Genomic DNA, 17,938 nt, shown 5'->3' on the forward strand with positions numbered 1-17,938 from the left:
GGTGTGGGGTGAGCAGGGAGGGCTCTGAAGGCATTGCTGGCATAACTTGAACTGGAAGAAAGGGGAAACCGGTGTCCAAGTGCAGGTTGTGCTTAGGAACCTTCCTTGGGCACAGCATTTAAGCAAGGGCTGTGCATGGCCAGGGAGGCGAGGGCTTTGTTCTGGTTTGAAAAGGTGGAATCAGCTCTTGGGAGCAGCCCTGGTCTGTGCGTCTCATCAAAGGCTCTGTGAAATTATTAACACATGCAAATCTATGCTAATTCTTCTTTTAAATATAGGGGGTTTAAACATGCTAATTAGATGCGTATTAATTTTGTAAACAGGCACATTGTCTGATCTCTAGCAACGGGTTCTCCATTCTCTTGATATAGGGAAGGGTTTGCGGGAGCTTTGCTGGTGGAGGGTTTAGGGGCAGGCGCTGGACGTGGTGCAGGACCCAGCGTGGAGGCTGGGTGAGAAGCGACCTGACAGGAGCATGAGCGAGAATGATGGAGAGCAGGACAATTACCCTCCATTATGCCAGGGAGGTGCTAATGAAATGGAGAGGCAACAACATTTCTAAAACCATAAAGGAGCGGGCATTTAAAATTCTTTTCTCCTAGAAGCCTGCTGAATGTGTGGAGCTGCCTGCCCTGACACAGCGAGAGAGGCTTATGCTAATAAAGCAAACAAACACAAGCATTTAGTCTGCTAAAGCAGTAAAAGGGATGGAAAGCAGGCTCTTGCTAGCAAAGAAGGAAACAAATTATCCCCTGTGGCTAGCTCATCTTTGATTGTCACCATGGAGCTTGTATCACCTCTACAACCAACCACCAGGTTCCAAAGAGCACAGGGCAGGGGAGCCTGGTACTTGGGAGCATCCCTGGCTGAGAGCACAGCCTGCTTTGGGTGATGGACCAAAAGGCATTTCATTAACAAGCCAGGTTTAACACACCAGGCAGCAAGATGGATCTGAGCATGGGGAGGGCAGCTTGTGGCATGGCAGCAGATGTGGTGTGGTGGCCCTTGGGTTCTGGTGCATCCCCTTACCTGGCTATGACGAACAGCACGCAGCTGACCCCCAGGTAGGCGAGGAGGATGTACATCCAGATGTCGGGAGACAGGGGGTTGAGGAAGGAGAACACGCTGGGGTTGGTCCCGTTGGGCTTGCGGTACAGGATGCTGACCCCCAGCGTCATGAAGGGCTTGGAGAAGTCTATGGCCTTCTCCCGAACGTGGGTGATGGTGAGAGGAGCAACGGCCAGATCAGCTTTCTGTGTGCAACAAGAGGGAGAGAGGAGGAAGGCATTAGGAATTGTTTGCTAATTCTGCTCCATGACGTTCACTGTGTGGGTGTTTGTCTGATGGTAACCGGTGAAACACACTGCAGACAGCAGGGAGACATTACAGTCCCCGCAGCTTTCGCCCAGCTGCAGTGAGCTCATTTTAATGGGCTCTTCTATAACTGGCTGGAAGAATTGTGTTTCACAATGGTATCGGATGTCTGTGGTCCTCGCTGTGCTTGTTTCTTGCCACACAGCTCCTTACAGCAGGGTTTGCTGTGTGCGCATCCCACTGTTTGCAGAGATGATCTGTTTTTGTTGACTTCCCTTTCAAGGCTGCTGCAAGAGGAGAAAGGCACAGGGGGAGGCCACTCCAGAACACACTTGCAGGGAGTAATATTGCAGCAGCATGGGGTAAAAGCTTCAATTCCTTTCCTCTCAGTCCACATCGTGATACGACTTGAAAGGAAGCCGTGGTGTAGGGTGGGAAGGAGGAAACTCACACTGTTCCCCTTCCATCTGCCTTCTGTCCCTATGGCTGCAGCCCCACCGAGGAGATGCTTTGCTGGTCAGTGATGGACTTCACAGCTTGTCATGCTGGAAGTGTCTGAACTGCACGAGGAGTTTCAGCTGAGCCCGTTCTGCATTCTGACTTCTTGTCTGGCTTCTGTTTCTGTCTGCTATTCAGTCATTTCTATGCTAAATGCAGTGCTAGGCCATGGCTAACTATGTTGTACAGAGCTGTGTTCATTCCTCTCACCAGGTCCTTAAAAAACACCTTAACTAAATACACCCAAGACTACCTCAGTGGCAGCTGCATTGCTTGGGGCTTGCAAACCTCTTTCAGTACCTTTGACTTCCAGGGCAATGCAGGCACATAGATGATGCTGGAGTTGAGCAGCACCCATTGCCTGGCATTCCCATGCAAGGTCTATTGACCATCTGGGTCTGAAAATTAACACTCTCAATTATCCGTGAGTGATAATTGCCAAGAGCTACCGTGGGTTTGTCGTTACCTGCCAACTTTAAATCAATATTAGCTGTCTTGCTAGAACACGCTTTATTCCAACAGAAACAATGGGCTCACTGCAGATACCAGTGAAGATCCATGGCCTGAGTTATGGAGGATGGTCAGGGAATGGTCTCGTTTAACCTGGCAAATCTGTGATGAAAGTTAGGGCAGTATTTAGAAATACAGGAATCTGAGCCTCTTTCTGTAAGAAGAGTTCCTCTATGAGCTTTGATCCATTGCAGACGTGTGTGTGTGTGCAGGAAAAGGGTTTCCCCTCCAAAGAACGTGGCTTTAAAGGTCCTGAAAGGAAGAGTTTTGGGAATTCTGTCACAAGGGTAGAAGTGATGTGCATTTTGTAACATGGTTCCTCAGCCGAGCCCTGGTTGCTTCCCTTCCCTCTCACTTCCCCAATGGAAATACATCTTAAATCAGCTAGGTACAAAAAGCACCTGCTTCAATCACTGCCGTTTGCCAAAACTTAGGGAAAATGGGAACAGTGTTTTCCCAGCGAGCCCTTTTGTGCCTGCTGTGGCTGGGGGGGCACCGATGGACTCTGCAGGATGGTGGGCTCTGCAGTGCACAGGCTGGAGGTGGGATGCAGAGCCCATATCCTGGGTACCAGCAGATGCCTCGGCTGCTCTCCCCCCGTTACAGCACACGTGTGTCACAAGGCAGAAACGCCAAAAGAAAGGCAGGATTTCAGCTCCTGCATCGCTCCTGTGTGGGTGTCCTGACTCGACAGGGAAAACCGGAGGAGATAGCGAAGGATTTGGCTATGGATTTTTCTGGAGGAGGAAAGAAACGAGCAGTGCTGCGGTCAGTGCCGGCGAGCAGCTGCCTGGCTGAGAGCTCCCAAGCCACATTTGTCAGTGGTACAGCAGGCTAACCAGCAGCCAGGGGTTGATGCTTCAGCGCAGAGAATGAAGAGAGGCGAATCTGCATGGAGGCCCGAGCATCAAAAGTGCTTTTAGTGCAGAAATCAAATTTGACTGTGTCATTTCAGCAGCTCCTCTGGTTTGATCACAGCCCCGTGTCCTTGGCAGTAAATGTCACACCCCATCAGAAGGGAGCCCAGGCTGGAGTGGTCTCCTGAGCTATTACAGGCAGTGCAGGGCTGCACTTCGATACCCTTTTATCAATGCAGATTTCTTCTGAAGGTGGCCTCTAATTAAGGCTTTGCTGACTGAGAGGATCTAAATCAAGCCCCACCAAGGGCGAAGCGTTCATTTGTCGTGCTCTGACATTACAAACTGGGAGTCAGTTACCAGGCCCTGACTGGTTCCTTCGCTCAGCCCCAGCTTTTACACTCTTGCACAGGGATATGGGGTTTAGTTAAAATGAGGAACTATAGCAAGTGCCCTTAAAGGCCCTTGTCCAGCAAAACCACTTAAGCACACGCTTCTGTTTTACTGGGGCTTGCACACCTTCCAAGCCTTAGGTGTGCTCTTAAGTGTTGTGCTGAATTGAGGCCAAAAAGATGGATTTTGCCAAGGCAGCTACGTGGCAAATGCAGACACTTCTCTAACACACCTGGAAGGGTTTGGATCTCCTTATCCACCCACAGTGTTTTCACTTGGGTGGAAGTGATGCGGGTTACCGGGCATTCAGTGGCTGGGGGATCATATTCTCTGCACAGAGATTTGGCTTTTATCAGGAAGTGCTGAGTCTTATCTTCAGGTTCTCAGTTATCACACGAATGGGTCAGAGCAGCTCCTGCACTGCCACAGTCACTGTGGGAATCCTGCAGGATCCAGCCTGCACCAGAGGAAAACTGCGTGTGACAGCAGAGCTCCCATAGCATCAGCACCAAGATCAATATGGATTCCAGACAAGAAGCTGCTTCTGCACTTATTTTGCCAACCTGAGCTAGGTATTTACATAAACTAATTACATGTGTGTTGCCTGAGAGACAGAAATAGTGCATATTTTACTTATTTAATTGTTATTCGGGTATCTGGTGGCAGCATCGACACTGTCATCCCTCCCCACTGCCCCACCTCAGGGCCCATCTCTGCCCCTCTTGCTCACGTGCTGCTTCATGCTCCTGCACCCCCATAGCTCTGCTTCATGCTGGCATCACTCCTGCATCCTTCTGCACCTCTCCTTGCAGTGGTGCCCTCATCCAGCCCCCCATGGGCACAGATCCTGGAGCCCTGAGGGATGACAGGGGAGGCTGCTCTCGCTTGCAGGCTCTGTGCTGAGTGCCCTGTGCCCACATCCCTCCCCTCGCTGGCCAGGGACAGGAAAACACTCAGTGTGAGAAGTGATGCTCGAGGAGAGCAGGGTTGTGGCCGGCAGCAGACGGGGGTCACTGTTAATGGTCTGACTCCAGCTTTTAATGGCTGCTCCTACAGTTTCATTCCTAATTTAGACATCATTCCTGTCAGTGAATTTAGTTAATATCAGTGGTGAATTAAGAGCAGATGTCACAGGGACAGCCGAGCTGTAAGCTGAAGAGGAGAAATGAGGACCTTGAAGACCTCTTGTAATCTTTTCTCTCAAGAAGTTCTTCAGAAAGGGACCTGCCATTAATTGTGCCTAAGGGATGCCAAAGGCTGCAGCATCCCAGGGAGAGCAGTTGTATCTTTAGAGACAAGCCCTGTCCTATGAATTACTGGTGGGTGAACAAGCCACGGGGAGGGAAAGGCAGGCCCAGAGCCACCTGAAGAGGCAAGCAGAACTTGGGGCACCCAGTGTGAGCTTCCATCACTCACAGGGGTTCCTGCAGTGTCTAAACCAGAAGTGAAGAACACTTTACCCAGAGAAGTTCTTCTTCCCCTGTTCCAGGCCCAGTGGCTTCCAAATGAATCCCCAGTTCACCTCGCTTGAAATAAGGCAGTGCAGGAACATTAATGGCAATGTGATGCAATATGTATTTCTGCCAGAATTTACTGTCAATAAATGCCCACTTATTGTGAAGGTGTTAAATCAGCTGTCATAAACCCTCCCTAAGGACAGATATTACATCTTCTCTATAGTTACCACTGGCAGGGATTTCCATTAGAAACCCTGTTATTTTTCATACCTTTTTTATTCCCACATGAGGCTTCAGATTGAATGGGAACTTGATATGCGCTGTCTCAGCACAAGACAAGTTTTATTTGTGAACAAGTTTGTGCAGAATGTCCAGCATGGCTCATTCTGCTGGCTTTATGGGGTTCTGCCCACAGACAACAGGGGAGATTTGCAGGTGCTATTTGGCCAGACAGCTCAGCTTTATAAATCAGACTGGATGGACCGCTGCTCACAGCGTAGTTCTGCTTGTATCAATGATAATTTCTATGAATAAACATCACTAGCAGCTCACTGTGGATGAAAGGAGAGCTGATGGTTGCCAGCTTCCCTGTTTGTAATGGATGGGAAACACAGGAGCATCTCTGTGTCACCTGAATGCCCCAAACCCCCCCCATGTGCCAATGTTGTGAGAGTTCAGCTTTTGTGGTTCACCTGCTTGAGGCTCCTCAGTGGGAGCGACCAGGGAGAGGGACAATAAACAAGGAGCTGCTGGGAGAAAGGACCCTGCTTCTCCAGGGAATGAACGGAGCTGCCCCAAAACAGGGGTGTTCTTGTGATGAAGCCCAGCAGAGGATGAGAGGCAGCAGGACGGGGTCTCTGCATGGGACCACACGAGCCTGCCTTCACGGCTGTGGAGGACCCTGGGGACCTGGCAGCTGGGGTCATGCTGTGAGCTGCTCTGACTGCTGTTGCTTTTCCTGTTTATGCTTAAGGCCAGACTAGAAACAAAGCAGTTTTACAAAGGATCCTCGCCTACGGCATTCCTGCCTCTGGCCAGGCTTGTCTGGATCAGAGAGGAGAGGGAGAGCAGAGAGATGAGTGACTCCAAAACAAGCCATGAGAGCTCAGAGTAAACAGCCCATCCTCCTTCATGCGTGCTGTGCACCTTCACCCAGCTCCTCTTCACCACATCCCAGCCTTGGCTGGGGCTGCTCGTGGTACACAGCATCTCCCACAGCTCTCAGCCCTTCCAGTGATAACAAATCACCGTTTCAGCCTCTTATTTCCCTTCAGAAACACCCTCTCCTATGCACAGGCTATTGAACCAAGCCTGTGCATCAGCTCAGCCCACCAGAGCTGCTGCATCTCACCAGTCCTGCGGGCTCAGCCTCAGATTTGAGTTCAGTCTTTACCAATGCACGGATTTAGTGCATAGAATTAATCCTGGCCTGGCTGCCTGGAGCTCCCCAAACCCTTCCTGCTTTATGCTCCCACCCGAATGATCCTGATTCTTTCACGAGGAGGAGACTCTGGATCTGGAGGCAGGCCAGCCCAGATATCAAACTCACAGTGGGGGCAGCCCTGTTTTCATCACTACAACGCTGTTTGAATGCCGTCTCCAACACTTTCCCTGCTAGGTGTGAAATAAGTATGAACTTTGCCACTGCAAAGCGCCATCGGTTGTTGCTTTCTCCACACAATCTGAAGATGCTTTGCTGCTGAGGAAGGGCCCCATCTGGTTGCAGTTTCACTTTTAATGCTTTCCATAAACACTGCTATAAAAAGCAATGACATGCAGATAAAGAAAATAATGGCTTTATATGGGGTTTGGGCAGTGGTTATAAATCACTCCAAGGCATTCACCTGTTAGAAAGTAGAGTTCAAACCTACTGCTACAGTAAAACTTGCAACAGGAGGGCCCTTGGTCCTTTCCTGGTGCTGTATGTTAACTTGCTTTTTGAATAGTTAGCCAAGAAAATACTTCACTGCAGGTTGACCATGAGTTTCATGTTCCTTAGTGAGGTTGTTCCTCACACCTTCTTCCTGGTGGGTCTCTCTTAGCTGACCACAGCTTTGGGAATGGCTGGAAGCCTCCCGAGAGCCCTGTAGCATCTCGCAGGACATTGGAAGTGACATGATTCGGACTAAATGATGGCCTGGCTTCTATTCCCTACATCTTATTTCCTGCTTTGGAGCAATTACTTCTTCAGAGCCCTGCAGTGAGAGCCACAGACCCTGCCCTGGCAGTGGGTGCAGGAGCTGTGGCCTGGAGCACACTGGGTGCCATGGTTTAGTGGGAGGTGTCCCTGCCCCCGGCAGGGGGGTTGGAACCGGATGATGTTAAGGTCCTTTCCAACCCTAACTGTTCTATGATTCTATCCTATGATTGCATCCTGTGCTCTGCATCTGCTCAGCTCCACGTCACACACAGCACTTGCAATGGCAAAGTACCAATGGCTTCTGCTGGGATGCTGTCACCCACCTAACTTAGCCCGGCTGTTGCGTAAGAGGCTCTAAAGGGTGTGTTTTGTGCTGCATGGAGCTTTCTGGAAGGAGAACCACACAGGCAGCTTTGCACAGCCTGCGGTGTATTCCCTGCGAGGCGCAGTGTCCTTCTCCCCCAGGGCTGTCCTTGGGTGCCCTCCTCCCCGCTCCTCAGGGTGAGCCAGCCAAGGACGCCGGCGCTCTTCGCAAACTGATTAAGCATCGCAGTGTCCCACAAGGGACGTAATCATCGTCATCTGCATTTCACAGATGGAGCAAGCATTGCACGGAAGCAACTTGTCCAATGTCATCCAGGGCAGAGGAGCAGAATCTGGAAACACAACCTGGATCCCGGAGCCGCAGCTCCGCAGCCTCACCACCAGACGCTGCTCTGTTACCTGCTCCCAGCAAAGCTCCTTCACTGCTGGCACCCACCAGCAAAAGCATTCTTCCCACATGAACCAGGGGAGCATCACAGCTGCTGCATACGTGGGGTTGGTTTCGTCTCTTTTCTGCCTTAGGCAGTGTTTTCAGCATGGAGGCAGGAACGTGAGAGGAGATCCAAGGGCTGCCCCACTTGAGCAGGAGGCCAGGAGAAGAGCGCTGTGTTACAGATCAAGGACTGCTTACGTGGCTGCCTGTGCCTCAGAGATCATCACTTAACTTTGTCCTGATCTTTTCTTCCAGAGACCTTTTTGGGAATCAGAGATTCCTGAAGACACCAGCTTTCCTCACCTCCCTAACGGGGCTTCTGGGATCACAGGATGTGCTGGTGGCGAAGGATGGAATTAGAAAACTGAGCAGCCGTGAACTGAGGTTTCAGACTAGGTGACTTTTTGGTGTCTGTGAGAGCAGAGCTTCCACAACAGTTTCACCAGTGCTTCATGGGCTTTTCCTTTTAGGAAGAGCGCAGCTGCTCTGTTGCAGGGGGAGCTTCGTGTCTCAGGAGTATTGCCGAAATAAGCTGCCTTTATAGGACAAAATAGATATATGAAACTGTGCCCTGCACACCTGCAGTCTGGATACATCATCCGGATCCAACTGAGCTGGTCTGGGACATGTCTGGGGTCCCTGAGCCCCCTCAGTGTTGTGCCCTGTTTATCAGGGCAGAGCAGCAGCATCCTCGGGAGGGGGGTGTCCACAGGTACACCCTGCTCCTGCCCCAGGCAGACAGCTCAGGGACACCCCCTGCTCAGCCACCCCTCAGCAGCCCCCCTGCCCATGCTGCAGCCAAGCTGCACTCACGTGGTCAATGAGCTCCTTGATCATTCCGTTCCACTGCCCCTTCTCATCCTGCGCCCCGTATTTGCCGTCCTCCACCAGCCGGATCTCGTAGGTGAAGCCCAGGATGATGGCCAGCTCCTTCAGGAGGTCGATGCAGTAGCCCTCAAAGCGGTCGTTCCCAAACAGAGCCGTGTCGGACTTACGGAACATGACAAAGGGCTCTTCCTGCACACGGGAAGGCAAAAAGTCCCTGTTAAGGGTGAGCCGTGGTCCCACAGGGTGCAGGCTCCGCAGGCAGGGCTGGCAATGGGACACGTTGGGAATCGACTAACTCTACATGGTGCTGATTAGCAGCCTTGGTTACAGCACAACACGTGATTTTGTCTTTTCAGAGCAGCCCATCGTTTTCCATTTGGTAGGATTTCAGGGAGAAAAATAGTCATTTCATGCTCTGGAAATGAAGAGTGGTGAGAGCCAAGAGAAGGAGAAGGACAAACCCAACCCCGAGTTCCATGCAGCAGAAATGCAGCCAATGTGCACTGCAGTGCCTGTTGTTTGCTGAGCTGCAGCGAGCAAGAGGCTGGTGGGTTAAATACAGGGTGAGGGAGCAGTGCATGGCTGGTGCCCATCCCAAAACGTTCCCCAGTTCGTCACATTTTCCTCTTTGCTGATGGGATACGGGCCCCTATTGCTACCCAGAGAGAGTTTCTGCTCCAGTTAGAGATGCCATGGGAAGGTTGGGGTGTCTTTAATCCCAGCAGTGCCGAGCCACCAGCACAAATGAGAAATACCTATTAAAGTGCTTTCCAGCCCTGTGGATCTCTGCCTCTTCAGCAGAGGTGAAGTTAGCAAAGAGCAAACTTGCACAGCCCTTGGTGAAGATCAGGCTTGGGCAGTCACCAAGGACAAGGGATGCTGGGGAGCCTGAGGTAGGAAACGTGTAGAGGACAGATGGAAATGGCAGAAGATGGTAGGAGGCAGGAAAAAGCTGGAGGGCAAGGGGAGGATGAGATACCAACAGCAGCTAACACGTGGCTCCAATTGAAGGTGTCTCAAAGCAGGGCACAGGGAGCTCAATTTGCAGCATTGTGGAGCAAACGTCCAACCTATAGAGTTCAGGTTGGCACGCACAGCTCCTGCGCTTAAATCCTCTCTCCCTGGCCTCCTCCTCAGCTTTCCTCACTGGAATTAGTGCTTTGTTTATGAATCAGCTCAATCTATGGATCTTGATACAAACACACCAGCTCTAGAGCTGCCATAAAGCACTATTAATGTGGGGAAGCGCTGTAGGGATTACATACATATTTAACAGCCGAAGCACTGAACATTAGGACTCCATTCGCTTCAGTAATGTATCTCCAGGTCTCCAGCATTTCCTAGGGGGTAATTCTGAACTCTATGAACCACTTATTCACGGCCTATTTCACAATTTATTACTGAAAATGGCCAGACATCCAATTCACGAGCTCTCTCGGTTTGCTAATCGATTTCTCAGTGAAGGTGCCCTCAATTTCATAACTTCACAGTTCCCATATTGCTTGGGGAGCGTGGTGCTGGCTGCTGGGGTAATATTTCTCTTCCAACAAGTCACTGCAATATGAGCAAAAGGGGAAGAAATAACCTTTCATGCTTTTCTTTTGAAAGATTCCTTCTCTGCCTTTTCTATGGCCATTTACAGCAGTGCAAAGGTACAAAGGGGTGTTGCAAATGCAAATAACATTTAGAGGTGTATTTTATGTTTAGTTTAGAAGCCAGTGTATGAAAATGGAGTTATGGCAGGAACTGGGATCTCAGTACATTTCCATTTACAGGAGATACCCCCTGTGCAAGCCCAAGGAGGGGCACAGTCAATAGGAACTGATACCACCCTTGTACATGATGCAGTTTGTACATCGTCACAGAGTACGAGGTGAAAATCCTGCCTCAAAGAGCCCACCAAAGGCAGACGGTTGACAGGGCTCCCCCTGGCTCCATGGTTTTGCATTAGGCCATGGCCTTTGAGCTGCAGTGATTATCACACCCCAGGAATTTGCAGAGAGATCGGATATCCCTGAGGGTCGGGGGGAAAGGAATAAAGACAGGCTTGCGGTGTCCTACCAGGACCGTGGTGACGATGAGGGATCTGTTGCTCAGCGAGTCTGTGACATTAGGGCCTCGTCCTTTGGAGATTTCTGTGATGTTCAAACCATTGGAAGGGCTCCACGCTCCAACCTGAAATGGAGCAATAAATGGACCGTGAGCGCCCGGCGAGCACTCCTCAGCATGGATGAGGACGCTGTCATCATCCTGCTGGCCTGGAAACGGAGCTTGCTTCTACCATCTACAGCAGATGGGAGCAAACCTGAGATGATCATCTTGTTTCACCTAAACAGGAGATTTGCCTTAACCCTTTAGTTGCAGGTTACCCCACTGCACATGGATAATCAACAGCCCCTGTGCCACATTCTGATGTATGAGAAAAGGCCATGACTGCCCATGATTTAAGGCCAGGTTGGACACAGGGGCTTGGAGCAAGCTGCTCCAGTGGAAGGTGTCCCTGCCCGTGGCAGGGGTTGGAACTGGAGGAGCTTTAAGGTCCCTTCCAACCCAAACCAGGCTGGGGTTCTGTGGCTGGAATTTAGGGGGTGAATAATCAATTCACAAAGGGTTTGTGTAGAGCAAACAACCCAACCATGCTGAGGAGTCAGCTCTGGGCAAGGATAAAGCAGAACAAAAGGGAAAAAAATCAAATCTGAGGCCTTTTTATTTCTGTTTTATTTCCACCCAACTATATTGGTGAGGAGAATTAAAAATGACCTTGACCAGCTCTGCAAACCCCACGTAGGGACCATTCCTGCCCTCTGTGCTGTGGCAAACCAGATGGATATCTCTAACACATCCCTTTGAGGGACATCCATCACAATGGGAGGTCTTGGTCCTGGAGGAGGGAATAGCAGCAGACATGCTCGGGCACAGGCACACGGTTCCTCATCAATTTGAGGTGTTCTCTTGTTCTCGAGCTGTCAGTTTTAATAAATTGGTGGACTTTGAAGAAGCCTTTTTATCCAGAAATAGCAAAACATGTTCCTATTTACAAGAAGTCATCTGGCCAGCTCTAAGCCTGTTACCTTGATCCCCACAGGGCTATGGAGGCTTTAGAACAAACTTTGAAGGCAGGACTGGCTAAAGGACTGTGACGGTGAGATAAAGCATCAGGAATGCTGGAGGATGGGGGATTTCTACCTGGAACCAGAGCACGGTGGCTGCGTAGCCTGGGAAGGAGTGAGAGAAAACAACCCCTGCATGGAAATGGGAACAGAACGATCCATCTGTAGGGTCAAACTGTGAGGCGGTTTCAGAGAGAAACCAAAGGCTCGAACCCTCCAGGAGCCACTGATAGTTTATTTATTGCTGTTTTGAAGATTCTTCAACCTCTTCAGCAGCGTGAGGTTTCCCTGCAGCCCCAAAAAGAGACTTTGTAATGAGCAGCGCTGCCTGGCAAAAAAAACCCATCATAAATTCTACAGGAGTTTCCATGAACTTGGTGAAAGGCTTTAAATATTTCAGGTGAACCCTGAGCCATCCCCGCATCTCCTTCCATCACACCCCAGCTGCAGTGTCAAAAGACGATGATTGCGCACGGGGAAAGGGAATAGGGGCTGAGAGGCCCCTGTGGGAGCGCTGCCGGCGCGGTTCAGCTCACAGCGCTCGGGTTTCTGCAGGGAAATTGAATACGTGGCACTTAAAACTGAATGAATCAGTTTGAAATAGTCAAAAAGGGAAAGAAAAAAAGGCCAAATACACGTTAAGAGGCCTGTGCAAGTCAGATAGTCCAACTACACGTAATTAAGTTTGGTTAATACTCCTGTAATCCCTGGAACATCCAGGAGGTATAAGGATCAGGAGTTCAATCCTAAAGCTCAACAAACACGAGCTCTTCTACATAATGCACAATGCGCGTGGGATTTGTTTGTGGTTTGACGGTTGGTTATTTGGGATTAACTACTGCCAGCATCCAGCTTCCACCGAGATCTGACACGGATGCTCCCAAAGCCCTCCAGAGCTGACAAGAAGCTTTGAGATGATAACAGTGGGAGCTGTGAAATCTCTGGATTGCTGGAGACAAAAAGCTGGGCGGCTGTAGAGAGCGTGCATTGCGGTTTGGTGGCTTCCTGTGGGCTTTGTGTGACACCACAGCAGTACAGAGCTGTGTTCTCCAGTACACCTGAGGAGGATTAGTTGGATGGATATTGTGGTTGTACTTAAACATTGAGATTCATATGGTGTCTGATACTCAAGAAGGTTTCTCTTAGGGTACCAGCACAGCCCATTGGAGCTACTGCGCTCCAAATAGATGCGGTGGAATTTTGGGTTTAGACTATAGGCAAAATATGATGTTCAAAAAGAGAAGCCAGGATACAAGCATCATCTCCTGCTCAGTGCTCGTGAGATGGTGGCCTCTTCCCCTGCTCCTCTCCTGCCTCCATCTCACTTGATGGCAGCTGAGATTGGAGGTCATCACGTTGATTTGGAATGTCTGCTTTATACTGTATTTGACACCAAAAAATACCCCCCAGGAGAGCGAGTGCTGGGGTGACCTTGAGATTCCTCACAGGAAGCAAAGAGCTATTGCTGTGGTGTGAAAGCGTGGCAAGGATTTATTCCAAAGCCAAGGCAAAACAAGCTGTAAAACAGGGGGATGGGGAAGCCAAGCTGTTTGCTCCCAGGGAGCATAACCTGTGTCCATGCCTAAAGGCTGCAGGACTCAGCGCTCATCCCCGGCTGCCAGCAGGCACCTCAGGCATGTGGTAAGGTAGATTCTGCTCCAGAAGGGGATTCACTGCCCGGTAGCAAAGTTGCTCCTATAAATCTACAAGAACCCTTAGCAGAGTGGGGAGTCCCTCAGAGCTGGGCTGGGTCAGCCTGGAGAAGAGAAGGCTCCTGAAGGGGAGACCTGAGAGCAGCTCCAGTGCCTGAAGGGGCTGCAGGAAACCTGGAGAGGGGCTTGGGACAAGGGATGTAGGGACAGGCCAAGGGGAATGGCTTTAACCTGCCCGAGGGGAGACTGCAATGAGCTCTTAGGCACAAGCTCTTCCCTGGGAGGGTGCTGAGGCGCTGGCACAGGGTGCCCAGAGAAGCTGTGGCTGCCCCATCCCTGGCAGCTGCCCTATGGAAGGGGTCCCTGCCCGTGGGAGGGGCTGGGGCTGGAGGAGATTTAAGGTCCCTTCAACACAAACCATGCTGTGGTTCTATGTTTCTATGACTCAGAATGACTTTGAAGGGGTCAAGCTTCAGGAGTCCTCGGTGCTGTTATTTGGAGGAGCCTGGTTACATCCACTCCTCACTGCAAGCCACTCGCTGCTCTCTTTTGCCTTAAACAAGCCCATCTCTCCTTGGAGCCTGTGTTCTAAGAGCTCCAGCGCTTTGCATAGTGCCTTTTTGAATGGAATTGAAGGAAAGGGAATGAAATCCCCTTGAACACCTGAGAAGGAGATGTGCACATCAGCGTTGTATCTCTGTGCCCAGGGGAGATCTGTGCTCATGAGAGGGATCAGTGGCTGCAGCCTTTGTGCAGTGTCACCCCTGGGTGGCCAGGCCAACGTGGAGACTGAATGAGACCCCTCCAGCCAGGCAGGAAACAACACACTTTGATATTTCTGTTATTGTCCCTTAGATAACACAGGGAAGAAATCAACAGAGCCACCCACAGCATCCTCCTGCAAAACCCAGGCTGCAATAAGCTGGGGCCATTTCCAAGCCTCAGGCGATTTTTGCTGTGGGAAATTACACTCAGATGATGCTTTCAAGAGCTGTTGCCTCCCCAGGGAAACATCAGTGTTTTTAAGCAAGCCCAGCGATGGGGAGGGCTTTGTTCCTGCCCCTTTGGTCTGGGCAAGGACTGGTTAATGGCTGCTCAGGAAGTTTCTTCTGCTCCCACTATCCCAGCAAAGTGCCGCAGGGCTCTTGCAGCTCCTCACTGTAATCCCACGCCTGGCTTGGGGTGGTGAGTCACGGTTGAGGCATGGCAAAGGATCTGAGAAACCCCACAAAGCAAACAGCCTTCTACACACAGCCAACCTGGAAACAATACAAGCACCAGCCCTTTGCTGCCTGAACATCAGACTAAGCCATACGCAGGTAGATCAGACAAACCCTGCCTACCTTTTCAAGGCCATCTTCTTTGAGGCTGATGATATCCAAGTCAAAATCTGTCCTCAAACCACTTGTTTTGTTGAAGACAATTCGTCCCGTTAATCCTTCCCATTGGGCCTGTGGAGGGGCGAGAAAGGAGGAGTAGGGCTGTTACTTGGTATTGTAAAGAGTCTTTTGCCCTCCACTGGATGCTCTTTTAACTAGTCCTTACGCTGGTTCTTCTTCCCTAAGGAGCATCATTAATAATCACCCCATCACTGTTCAGCTGCAGACGGAGTGAGGTTTTCCTCACTCTCTTGCAGTCCTTGCTAGAGGTTTTGTTTGGACCTTTTGTGTTCCCCAGCTGGTGCAGGACACGATGACTCAGTAGAAACCTGCTTGCATTTATCATGGCATCCTTGTGTGCTGCATTTATCCTTGTAGTACTGATAAATGCCTGGCTGCAGGGAGCCTGGGTCTGGGACAAGTTCATAAATAACCCTTTCTGTGCATGAATCTGCTGATGCTTCCAAGGTGTGTGGAAGCTAAAATGTCCTGAACACTTCCCTGCCTCCTTTCAGGTAGGAAGTGGAGCACAAGAGGCCAAGAGCTTGTCTGTTTTGCAGCAGGAGTGGGAATCTGGTGGGTGTGTGCTGTGTCTGCATCCCTGGCTCAGGTCTTGGCGCTGTAAGTACAGGACAAGTGCCTGCTGGGGCTGGGGAAGCCCCATTCCTGGAGATATTGGTCTGTCTTGGGAGCCAGTCCTGCTCTGAGCTGGAACTGGGGATAAAGATGTCTACATTGGATTCAACCATAATTATTCTATGATTCTGTTTCTTTCCCACTGTACACTTTGCAGCATCACCAGAACTAATCTCTCTGATTGAGAAGGTGAAAGAGCCCCCAGATACCAGGCAGCAGCTGTGCTGGCAGAGCTGGTGCTAAGGGACAGTGTGGTATATGATGCCTGCTCTGCCCGGAGGCAGTGCTGGGATGTGCTACAACCATCTGCCCCAAGGAGGATGCTCCCATAAGAGTGCCAGGCTTGGTTTACTGTTTTGCAATCACAGCAGTGGAGAGCTGGGATTTGGGCTCCTTCCCCACAGCAGTTCAGTGCATGCTCCTTGCTGATGAATGTGTTTCCTTTATGGGTGGGGGAGCTTGAAAGATCCCAGTGCGATGGAAGTGGTGTAATGTATTCTCAGGGGGGAATGACTGGCATATAAATACACTCCTGTGGCTCTTCCTCATTAATTCCTGAGGAGTAATGACAGCCTCCTCCCAGCCTCCTCACCGCTGAGTTTTGGGGAAGGCTGGGCTGTTTTGCTCATTTTGCCATGCAGGTGCTTTGCCTGTGGAGCCACTTGGGAAGCAGGGAAAGCACGGAGTGTTTAATGCTCCCCACCGGAGCAGCCACAGCCATGTGCTGATGGAGCGAGAGCATCCATCGGCTGCACGGCATTGCCATGGCTCTTTGGGGTGGCAAGTGGGAACAAGCAGGGATTCACAGTGGGAGTGAGCAGCCTGGACACACTTCTAGTGGAAGGTGTCCCTTGGAACTGGATGAGCTTTAAGGTCCCTTCCACCCCAAACCAGTCTGGGATTCTATGATCCGGTACAGTGGGACCACGACCTATGCATGCACAAAGAGGGGTGATGCTGGGGAGCCCAGGGCTGGGGGTGCAGGTGGCTGCGGTGAGACATCGCTCTGTGCTGCGCTTTGTCTTTACAGGAGTTTAGAGAGAGCAATTACTGTGTGTTCTGATTACAACGGGGAGGAAGCTTATCCCTGCAAGGCGCTGACACGGTGCCAGGGAGGGAAACAACAGGCAGGCACTGGAGTGTGAGGCTCAGGGTAATTTGCAACAGGAGCCAACCAAACAAATTATTTACACTCTCTTTTGGCAGGCAGCTGGAGCGGCTCTGTGCAGCCGGGAACAAAACAGGAGAAAGGAGGCAGAGAGGCAGAGAAGGGAGAGATACCATCTTCAGTGCCTATTAGGAAGCAAGTTCATTCTCTCTCTGCAATGGGAATCATTCATCCTTCCTCCTCCCGTATGTCTGTGTGCTCCGTGCGGCACCCGGGGTGGGCTCTCCCTGCTCCTATGTGCTGGTGTTCAGGAGGCACTGGGTCTGTGGGTGCTACCACAGCACAAGTCGTGGGTAACAACTCTTCTGTTTAAAAAGTATAGGGGATTTTATACCAGCCTTTTAAATGTGGCCTAATCATGGTCCAGCATCTATCCAGCACTGCAGCCTGACTCATAACTTGTCATGTGTAAAGCCACGGGCACAGAAGTTTGAAAGAGCCTTAGGGTAAATAAGGGTTTGCAATACCTCCCTGCAGCTCTGCCTTTGTTTTTCCTTATGTGAGGGCTCCTCAGAAAGCAAAACCAGGGCTACGAGTGCAGGGGTGCATCCTCAAGGGCCCTTATGGGGGGCCGTTCACCTCTCACCGCAGCCCCCCTGTGCTGTGCTCCCTGGGCGAGCTCACTGCTCATGGGCACCCGTGCTCTGAGTCAGCTTGTGTACTTAAGCCAGATGCAAACAAACAATTAGATGGACTGAACAGAGAGCAATGATAATGACTGGAAACAGAGGGGGAATAAAGCTGCTTCCTTGCTCCCCTGGCTCCCTGCTTGCTAAATCCACCGCTCTGCCAAAGCCGTTGATCAGGCAGAGATGCACAGCGCTGCCAGCTTTGCCACTGGGATTGAGCAGCGCTGAGTGCCCTTTGTGGACCCCAAGCAAATGTTCCTGTAAAAGGCAAAAGGCTATTGCTCTGCTAAGAAACGGGCTCTGAAAGAGAGCGGTCCAGCTGGAAGAGGCCAGGGCGAGTCTTAGAGACAGCATGGGAGATTTCAGCTTGGTTCAGGTGCTTTGGGGTGGCTGCACGGGTGTTATTTTGAAGGCAAAGACAGGATTTCTCCTTCCTGGGTGCACCCTGCAGGCTGGTGTCTGCCCGTGCTTCCACCCACTTGTACCTGCCCAGGCAGGGGGAGGATGTTTGTAACCTTAGAGCTGCCAAACCTCCCTGTGCTCTGGACGTGCCAAGCCTCCGAACCCGCGCGCCGAGCACCTGCACTGCTCCTGCCGGGGCTGCTTGGTG

At 51.0% G+C, this 17,938-nt stretch overlaps 1 protein-coding gene across 1 annotated transcript in view; it reads right to left on the bottom strand.

Annotated features, from left to right (window-relative positions):
- Positions 1 to 17,938, bottom strand: part of GRIK3 (glutamate ionotropic receptor kainate type subunit 3) — a 101,527-nt gene that overhangs the window by 15,154 nt on the left and 68,435 nt on the right. The window contains exons 8-11 of the mRNA XM_061449862.1: positions 14,860 to 14,967; positions 10,816 to 10,929; positions 8,740 to 8,943; positions 1,030 to 1,253 (exon numbers count right to left, since the gene is read on the bottom strand). Coding sequence (XP_061305846.1) covers positions 1,030 to 1,253; positions 8,740 to 8,943; positions 10,816 to 10,929; positions 14,860 to 14,967 — 650 coding nt within the window. The remainder of the gene's footprint in view (positions 1 to 1,029; positions 1,254 to 8,739; positions 8,944 to 10,815; positions 10,930 to 14,859; positions 14,968 to 17,938) is intronic.

The sequence above is a fragment of the Pezoporus flaviventris genome, unplaced genomic scaffold (genome assembly GCF_033815535.1).
Source record: "Pezoporus flaviventris isolate CSIRO_AGI_PZ_B2104156 unplaced genomic scaffold, CSIRO_AGI_Pfla_v1 ptg000008l, whole genome shotgun sequence".
Classification (NCBI taxonomy): Eukaryota; Metazoa; Chordata; class Aves; order Psittaciformes; family Psittacidae; genus Pezoporus; species Pezoporus flaviventris.